This window comes from Triticum aestivum, chromosome 4D (genome assembly GCF_018294505.1).
Source record: "Triticum aestivum cultivar Chinese Spring chromosome 4D, IWGSC CS RefSeq v2.1, whole genome shotgun sequence".
Taxonomy (NCBI): domain Eukaryota; kingdom Viridiplantae; phylum Streptophyta; class Magnoliopsida; order Poales; family Poaceae; genus Triticum; species Triticum aestivum.
Window position 1 is genome coordinate 258,959,671 of NC_057805.1, and position 10,051 is coordinate 258,969,721.

Sequence of the window (10,051 nt, forward strand, 5' to 3'; positions counted from 1 at the left end):
TCAATGAACACCACGACGAACTTATCCAAAAACTCCATAAACACTTTCTTCATCAGGTTCATGAAATAGGCAGGTGCGTTAGTCAAACCAAATGACATAATGGTATACTCATACAATCCATATCTGGTGGTAAAAGCCGTCTTAGGTATATCCTGCTCTCAAATCTTTAGCTGATGGTATCCTGATCATAGATCGATCTTGGAAAATACTTTAGCTCCTTGTAGGCGGTCAAACAAATCATTGATCATCGGCAGTGGGTACTTGTTTTTGATGGTCACTTCATTCAATCCGCGGTAATCAACAACCATCCTCAGCGATCCATCTTTCTTCTCCACTAGAAGTACTGGTGATCCCCAAGGTGACGAACTTGGGCGAATATAGCCTTTATCCAGTAACTCCTTGATCTGCTTCTTAATTTCCTCCAAATCTTTTGCGGGCATCCTGTACGGTCTCTTAGATATTGGCCCTGTGCCTGGCAAAAGTTCAATCAAGAACTCAATGTCTCTATCTGGTGGCATGCCTGGCAACTCTTCTGGAAATACATCCGGATAATCCTTCACCACTGGTACTTCCTCCTGTACAACTCCTGATAAGGAATTTACTTGAGTCCTCTTTGGCATATGCCGGGATACATACTTGATCCTTTTTCCTTCCGGGGTGGTAAGCAAAATCGTCTTGCTGGCACAATCGATGTTTCCTCCATACAACGATAGCCAATCCATTCTCAAAATCACATCCAAACCTTGTGACTCCAAAACTATGAGGTATGAGGGGAAAACATGCCTACCAATGGCCAATGGTATCTGAAAACATCCTTGGCTGGCCATATACTCTGCTCCTGGCAAGGTTACTAACATAGGGGTTTTGAGAACTTGGGTGGACATCTTAAACTTATTCACAAATCCCCTTGATATGTATGAATGCGATGCACCAGTATCGAAAAGAACGGTTGCAGTAAATGACTTAACCAAAAACTTACCTATTACTGCATCAGGCTGAGCTTCAACCTCCTCCACGCTCACGTGGTTCACATGTCCTTTGTTGAACGGGTTCGGCTTCTTCCCAGAGCTTCCATTGCCATTTCCATTTTGGGCTTCAGGACAATCAGTTGCATAGTGTCCAGTCTTCTGGCACTTGAAACAAGTAATATGACTTAGATCCCTCTTGGTTGGGGTAGATGGGTTGTTACGATTCTGTCCGTTGCTTCCTCCATTCCCATTACCATTCTTGGAGCCATTATGGTTGTGCGAACTACCTCCTCCATGGGTATGCTGAAACTGTCCTCCCGGTTTCGGGGCAAATCGTGGCTTCTGTTGAGCTCCAGAATTGTACTTCCCTTGTCCATACTTCCTCTTACGATTTTCAATCTGCTGTTGCTTCCCTTCAATCATGAGAGCTCTATCTACCAGCTTCTGGTAGTTGTTGAAGGTTGCTACCATCAACTGCATACTCAGTTCATCATTCAGTCCTTCCAAAAGTTTCTCCTGCTTGGCTGCATCTGTAGCAACGTCATCTGGTGCATAACGTGCTAACTTACTAAAATCCTCCACATACTGGCCTACGGTGCGTCTTCCTTGGCGTAGGTTGCGAAACTCGCGCTTCTTCATAGCCATAGCTCCTGCTGAAACATGTGCTGTACGGAAAGCTTGCTGAAACTGGTCCCATGTGACAGTGTCAATAGGGTGCGTGGCTGTATAATTCTCCCACCATGATGTTGCGGGTCCATCAAGCTGATGTGCGGCAAATCGCACTCTTTCCGCATCTGTGCATCCTGCAGTGGTCAACTCCCTTCCAACTTTGCGGAGCCAATCATCTGCAACAATCGGCTCGGTGCTACTGGAAAACACCGGCGGGTTTAGCCTTAAGAAACGGGCTAGGTGATCAACAGGTGGTGGCGGCGGTGGGTTGTTGTTGTTGTTGTTGTTGCCTTGGTTCTGCACTAACACTTGCATCAAGGCATTCTGTTGCTGAATCAACTGGGTGATCTCTGGTGGGAAAACAAATCCGTTGTCGCGTCTCGGAGGCATCTGATGGGTTTAGAAGAGATGAGAGTTAAGAATAGAATGAGGTCTAGAGAGAAAACACTACCCATATGCTCATGAGGCAAATACAATCAATATCACTTAATCAATTCAAACAAGGCAAAACAATCGATCTAACTAGCATTACAAAGTGCTTGAACTATACTATTTAATGGGGGAAAACTACTACTGATATGGTGGTCTACTAAAAATTCTGATCCGTTGAAGACTCCATGATGTCTGCTCCAGCTTCGTCAACATAGTCATCTTCACTTGGTTCCGAGTCGGTGTCGTCGATGATGATGTAGTTATCCGGACAAGTGCATTCGTCAACTTCTGCTTTTGGCACTGGATTTCCCATGAATACTCCAATCTTCTTCTCCAGGTCATCATTCTTCCCTACTAGTGCGATGATTTCCTCCATATAATCCTCGCGTGTAGCCTTGAGTTCTTCTTGGAGCTCCTTGATCTTCGTTAATGCTTTCTTCAGTTCTTCCTTGTCCGTGCACATCTGGTTCCCCTGGCGACGAATATGTTGATTTTGCTCCTGGATGAAAGCTGCGATTGATCCATCCTTCTTGGTTCTGATCATCTCCCATTGTGCGTCTCGGCGTCCACAAATCTGATAAATTGTATCCTTAAGCTCCTGGTGGTAGACTTCTCCAATGCGTCCCATTGCGATGTGTGCGGCCATGCTCTTCCCTAAACTCCAGGTGGGTGCTTCGAAAACCAATCTTATGGGTTCAGTAACTGGCACAAACGTCCTTCCTGGAATGTGAACTTGAATCTTCCAGCTCTCCTCTTCGGGTAATGTGGCGTTGTAGGTTCCGGTGATGCTTGGTATTCCTATGTTCAAATACTTGGTGACTTCCTTCAAGTGTCGACCAAAAGGCGTGTCTTCATCTGGTTGCATGAACTTGCTCCTTGCATCCGCCATTCCTAAAAGAGTAGAAAGTGGAGAGGGGTCAGAAATGAGAAGAGAGAAGCTTTCTAGGGCTTAAGCTTAGTGGTCGTGTCCTGCAGTCAGCGTGTGCTCTGATACCAACTTTGTAGCGACCAGACCTCAAATGGTCTGTGCTGCTGTGCACCAGTGTCATCCCTGGATCAGTAATGCTGACACGCACAGTACAAATGGAGGATTCATAACAGAGTAGCAATCACACACTTATTACATCGAATATCTCCAAAGAGAATAAGTATGATAAATATGGCTTAAGACCATCTAAAAACGATAACAGCGGAAGACTTGGAAGATAAGTGAGTCCATCAACTCCAGCGGCATCACTGAGTATAAGACCACGACCTAAGGCACCTTACTCGTCGTCTGAAAAGTCTGCAACATGAAACGTTGCAGCCCGAAAACGGATCAGCACATGGAATAGGCTGGCAATGTAACACATAGAGAATAATGAACAATAATAATGCTATACTACATGCATTTATGGCTGGTGGAAAGCTCTATGGTTACAATTTTGCGAAAAGCCAATTTTTTCCTACTTCAAAGGAATAAATTTTATTTAACTATCATGGTGGTTGTTAAACATTGAGAAGGTACCTCCAACTCAATCCCAATTAAGTGTCATCACAACCCACAAAATTAATTAAAAGTAACATGGTGATGAGATTCAAATGATAATCCAAGTACTAGATACTCAAGTTGTCCATAACCGGGGACACGGCTAACCATGATTAGTTTGTACACTCTGCAGAGGTTTGCGCACTTTTCCCCACAAGACTCGATCGCCTCCGCTTGATTCTCGCACTGCATGATGTTTGAGAAACGGATGACCGAGACACAGTCTTTCAGGAACAATCACTCTTTACTCTGGATGGACCGGTACACCTACTTTCCCCTACATCTGCTAGCCCACCTCTTCAAGAGATCATGTAACCTACTCAACTATGCTAGAGCCCATAATAGCTTGCGGCTGCACACGGAAGTTTCTAGCATGAATAATCTTATGATCCCTTTGAGCCTGGGTGGCGGTCCTTATACAAACAGACAACACTGGATTCTCCAGGTGCCTTAATCCACCCAGATGTGAGTTTTAGTTGCCACCTTAGGTAAACCATTATTAACAATCTCACATCTGTCATGAATATCTCTCAAACCCAAATCCACGTCTACGAGCATAGCATGGCAATATAATAGCAACGTAGAAGTAACTCCCAAGGTTTGATAAGAAAACAGGTAATAGGTACTACCTCAACTACTTCCCAGTACCCACAATTTAATTAGATCCTAATCATGCAATGTTTGAGGAATAGATCTAATGCAATAAAAACTGGGTATGGAAGGTATGATCAAAGTGTTACTTGCCTTGCTGATGATCCGCAAAATCTAGCGATTCGAAGTAACAAGCGGCACACTCCAGGTACTCTATCGCAAACAAACAAGCAGACAATCAGTACTCATCTAATGCACAGGTAGAACTCGAATGAAAAATCCAACCAGAAAGTTCAACTTAAGAACTCCGGTTTGCAAAAAGAATCAACTCGAACGAAGCAACGAAAGTCAAACGGTGAAAGAAACGAGCTTCGTTTACTAATCTGGATCTAGGTCAAATTTTACAGTAGCAAAAACTTGTTTGAGTGGGTTAAACGGAAAGAGAATTTCGAGACGAAACTCTAGGCGCTTGAATCGCCTGATTCCGATAAACGAGTGAAAAGTTAAACAGAAACAAAGATTCGATCAGAAATCGAATCTGAGATAATCGTAGAAAAATCCGGCGAAAAAGAAAAACGGACGAACGGTTAAAGAACGGACGTTCGTTAACAGAGAAAATCCGACGAACGCGTTCGTTAAAACGAATGAGTCGGTGAACGCTCACAAAATAACAAAACCAAAAAAACAGATCTAGGGTTTTTTTAAATGAACGGTTTTCTTACAAAAACCGGCAAACGAGGCGAGGTGCGGCTACCTCGGGGACGGGCTCCGGCGGGGCTCCGGCGACTCCGGCGAGGGGCGGCGGGGCGGAGGGGCTCGGGCGGCTCGGGGGCGAGGGCGGCGAGCGGCGGCGGCGAGTGCAAGGCGGCGGCGGCGCGGGCTCGAGCTCCGGCTCCGGCGATGGCGAGTGCGGGTGCGGGCGGCGGGGTGAGAGGAGGAGGAGAGGGGGGTATATATATATAGAAGGGGGGTCCGGCGGCTTGGGGAGGGGGCAAGCCGAGCGGGGCGGCTCCCGTGTCCGCCATGGACACGGCGCGGCGGCGGGGCGTGCTGGGGAAGGAGATCCCGCGAGCGGGCCGGCCTGGCTTCGGCTGGGCCTCGGCCCAGTCGGGCGCTGCGCATTTTTTTTAAATACATTCCGCGGAAAAATATTCGTATAAAAATAAATAAAAGTCCAAAAAGATAAAATAAATTTTCCCCGTCTAGTTAGAAAATCTAGAATAGGGTGAACATTTTTTTAACACAAAATAAATTTTTGAAAACATGCAATATTTTTAATGCAATGAAAATTGCAATTAAAATCCAAATAAATTCCAATAAATGATTTTAACATTTTTCCTCCAGTATTTCAATTGTTTTGGAGAAGTCATATTTTCTCCTCTCATTTATTTTGTTTAATGAAATATTTTCCGGAGAGAAAAATAATTAAAACCAAAATCCTCGTCTTATTATTTGATGAAAAATCAAATATGAAAATTCGAGAAAATCCCCAACTCTCTCCGAGGGTCCTTGAGTTGCTTAGGATTTATCGAGGATTTGTCAAAATGCACTAAAACATGATATGCAATGATGATCTATGTATAACATACCAAATTGAAAATTTGGGATGTTACAGGCCTCAATTTTCACTAGTCGTCGACGGGCCTTCAGCAGGCTGAAATGTAGACCATGCCTTTTTCGGCCCATTTATAGGACGGGCCGTTACCAGGCCGAAACATATCTCGGGCCTTAGTTGGCCCACTGATATCATGGGCCTTTAACAGGTCGAAAGCTTAGTACAGGCATCAACGGGCCGAATTACACGACAGGCCTTTAACAGGCCCAAAGTCACGTTGGGTTGAACTGTTGCCACCTTTATCACGGGCCGTTAGTGGGCCGGATGTCGCGTCGGACCATATATGGCCCATGGGCAGCATGGATCATTCCCAGGCTGAAAGACACACCGGGCTGTAATGGGCCCATGTCTACATCGGGCCTCTAACAGGCCGAAAGTCACTGGGTTGTAATTGAGCACAAATATTCGGCGAACAATTAACGATCCAGATCTGGCTTCGGGCCATAAATGGGCCTTTATTAAATAGGCCATTATTGGGCTGGCCCACTAGTACCTGAGTAAGTACTACGGGCCTTTGACTGGGCCGGCCTTTTTAACCTATATGGGCCTCTGTTGGGCCGTGCCACGTGTCGACGTATCCTAGGCCCCTCCTGTCCAATGAATGGATGACATCTGTCCCAACGGTGAGCCAACACGTGTTTCCTCCGGCCAATGAGAATTTTACACGTGGAAAATCCTCATTGGTCCGGGCTATTAGCGGGTTATCGGATCCAAAACCGGACCCGATAGCTTAACGGTGACCCATTATGGTGGATGCCACGTGTCGGTCACCCTTGACGAAAGCACTTCCATGACGCGGCATTTATCGTCATGGAAGTGGACCTTTCCGTGATGATAATTTTTGTAATGTCATGGAACACTTCTACGACAGTACAGGTATGACTATCTTGATTCTGTCATAAAATTGTCATGGATGTACATGCATGACAGGAAACGTGACCTACTGTGACAAACACGTATCATCACGGAAGTGTCTTTTTTTGTAGTGATGGTAATGGGATTATGAGTCCTCGTGGCTCACAGATTACTACAACAACAGTTGCAGGTACAGGTAAAGCGAATCTTTGATGTGAGAGCGATGCTTGCTTGTTTGGAGTTCTTCTTATGCTTGTTCTTCTTCGATCAAGGGATAGGTTCCGGGTCGAGAGCCTGGGATTAGCAGGGTGGGTGTCGTTCTTCTTTTTCGTTTGGTTTCATCCGTAGTCGGGTCCTGCTCTTTTGTATGATGATTGCTATGTATTGATGAACTGTTGTATTCATGTTGTAGCTTGTGGCGAGTGTAAGCCTTATCTTGTATTCATTCTTCAAGTGTTCATCAAGATTTTTGTTGGAGGAGCTCAAGTATTCTTCTTCTTGCATTTGGAAGTGCAATTCATTCTCCCTTATATTTTGAAGTGGAGTGTTGCATCTCTTCATTCCTTCCAACTAATCAATCGTTTGGTAGTGGTAGAATTTCACCTCAAGTATTGAGATGTTTTTCATAAGCCCACAACAAGCTTGTGCTTTTTGTTGCTGATTTTTTTTCAACAAGTCCGTTCAACCCTTCGATGTAAGGATGCTTTTCAAATTCATTTATGTTAGGAGATGTTGGTTTCATTCTTCGTTCTATTCATTCCAACTATCTAACTATCATTCATTGGTTCTGGAGGCTTTGCATTGTTGCTCTGGTCAAGTATCATCCCATCATCTCATTTTGCCAATATCATGTTCTTTTCCTTGCTTATCTGTTTAACAGGAGTGTTGTGTCCTCTATTCAAGTTCTTTTCATCTTATCAAGTCTTGCCTCTCTTTTCTACCGGAGTGCTGCCCGAATTCTTCCTTTCTCATCTCGTTTTAACCCAAGTGGTTTCATAGTCTATCTTGTACCTTAAGCTCTTGGTTCTCATCGTATTCCTTGTTCCTCTTGTTTAATGGAGTGTTTTCAATCTTCTTCATCTCCGTGTATTCTTTCTTTCAATTTGTTCAACCTCTCAATGTTCGTGGTTTCACTCGTTTGTCAAAGAAGCAACCTTGTTTTGCCTCTTCCTCTTCCGCTTCTCTCCGGTGCCATCCTTAGATCTCGGGACGAGATCTCTTGTTGGTGGGGGAGTGTTGTGACGACCCGAGACCGATGCTCCAGATGCCTTCCATGTTTTGATTTGCTTGTTGTATTTCATCATGTCATCATGCGCATTGCATCCACATGTTTTCGCAAACTTGCATTCGCTCGTAGTTGCCGCTTCTCCTTGTCTCTATTGACCTCCTCTCAGGTCAACCGGACCGCTCTCTTCTCTCTCTTCCGTGAGACCATCGAACCCCCTTGTCTCCATGACCTTTTGTCAAACCCCTCGCCCACATCCGAAACTTCCCCGAACCCGACCCGCTCAGTCGTCACCGTCGGATTCGAATCATCCCCAAACATCCCTAAAACATCTTCATTTCTTGTATAGATTTTCCTAGCCTATTTATTCTCGACCATCTCGGAGGGTCCAAATACCCCTAACTCTAGGCCACCTACTATATATAGGGGTGGACTAACGAGCAGCTTGGCTCATTAAGCTCGTACTCGTTAAGCTCGTGCTTGTTAAGGCTCGGTTCGTTAAGCTCGTTAAGCTTAACGAGCAGAAAACCCTACTCGGCTCGGCTCGTTTGAAGCTCGTTAAGCTCGTGAGCGCTCGTGAGCGCTCGTTAACAGATTATAATGTGTTACGATATACATGATGAATGTGTAGATGTTGTTTCCAAGATGAAATATGGTGACTATAAAAAGAAATGCAGTAGTTTGTTGCCTCATATGTCGATTAGATTGAATATATGGGCTGAGATGCTACAAAAGTTTGTCACATAAGATGAAAATATGTGTTGTGTTGTTACTAACGAGCTTAACGAGCTACTCGTGAAACTTGTTAGCTCGCTCGTTAAGCTCGTTAAGTTTAGCGAGCTAAAATCAATGATTGGCTCTGTTCATTAAGAAGCGAGCTACGAGCTTAACAAGCCGAACTATCGAGCGCTCATTAAGCTCATGAGTTACGAGCTTTTGGTCCAGCCCTAACTATATATAGCAGTACAAAAAACCTAGGGAGATGTCCCATCCATCGTTGTCCGCCGCCGCCACTGTTCTCTCGGGATCCACAACCACCTTCCCTCCTGCCCGATCCACCCAACTAGCGCTCTCCACTGCTCCTCCTCGATCCAGATGCCCGCGCCCCCGATCCAAAATTCCTCTCGGCCTCCACCCCGTAGCCTCCGACCACCTCCCTCGTCGTGTGCACCCATCCACGAGAAGCCCAAGCCGCATCAGCCAGCCGCAGCGCCTCCCTGCTCGAGGCGCCCGAGTTCCTCGCCCGCTGTCACCGGAGGAGCACCAAGGCCTCGCCTCTTCCTCCTGTTCCATTCTCCCTCTCCCATCTCTCTTCCCTCACCCCGAGCTCCCTTGTCTCTGTGCCAACAGGATCTCCACGTTGGAACCACGCCATGGTCTGAGCTCGGCCTCGAGGCCCCGTCGCCGCCATCTGCTGCAGCTGCTGCTGCGCCGCGACCTTGCCTGCCGGTCGCCGGCAACCCTAGGTCCGGTGAGCCCCGCCCCGCGTTCCCTCTTCTCCCTCTCCTTCTTCTATCTCTTTTCCTCCCTCTCTATCTTTCTCTGATTTTTTCCCCTGCCATGCGCGTGCAGCTCTCGCCGCGTCTTCAGTTCGGGACCAGCCGCCCCTGCTCCGCCTCAAGCCGTGTCCTCGCCGGACCCTGCGAGCACCGTCGCACCTCGACGCCGGCGCGTCTCCGCGGCCGGATTCCGACCGGCCGAACCCCCCTTGCTTCGCCCGTTCCTGCGCCCGCAAAGCCTCTGCATCGAGCGTCGCTCGCCTCCCGTTGACCGCGCTGGCCAGCTGCGTGGGCTGCCAGCCGCGCCAGGCCCAGCGCGCCCCGCCTCTCCCGACCAAGTCCTCTGCCTCACCGGCCCTTGGCCCATGGCCCGACTCATGTTTTTTTTCACGGAGCGATTTACTAATTATCCAGAGATGTGCAGATTTGCGAAAAAGTCCCGCATGTTCATGCATTTAATAGATCACAAACCGTGCATCGGATTAAAATGTTTTATATATGTAAAATGTTTAGAATTTCATCTAGTTTCGTAATATGCCACTTTCATCTATGTTTAAAATGCTTAAGTTGCTGGTTGCATTAATTTGCTTAAATGACATGCTAAAATGATTTATTTCATAACTAAATAACTGTAGTTCTGAATTAAATAAACTTTATATATAAATGGGG

The 10,051-nt window shown here is 46.3% G+C and overlaps 1 protein-coding gene across 1 annotated transcript; it reads left to right on the forward strand.

The window, feature by feature from the left end:
• The first annotated feature begins 8,875 nt into the window (after nt 1–8,875).
• On the forward strand, nt 8,876–9,851 carry LOC123099896 (proline-rich receptor-like protein kinase PERK10). The gene is made up of 2 exons (XM_044521928.1): nt 8,876–9,354; nt 9,456–9,851. The coding sequence occupies exons 1-2, from the start codon at nt 8,979–8,981 to the stop codon at nt 9,839–9,841; spliced, it is 762 nt and encodes a 253-aa protein (XP_044377863.1). The 5' UTR covers nt 8,876–8,978; the 3' UTR covers nt 9,842–9,851.
• The last annotated feature ends 200 nt before the right edge of the window (nt 9,852–10,051 follow it).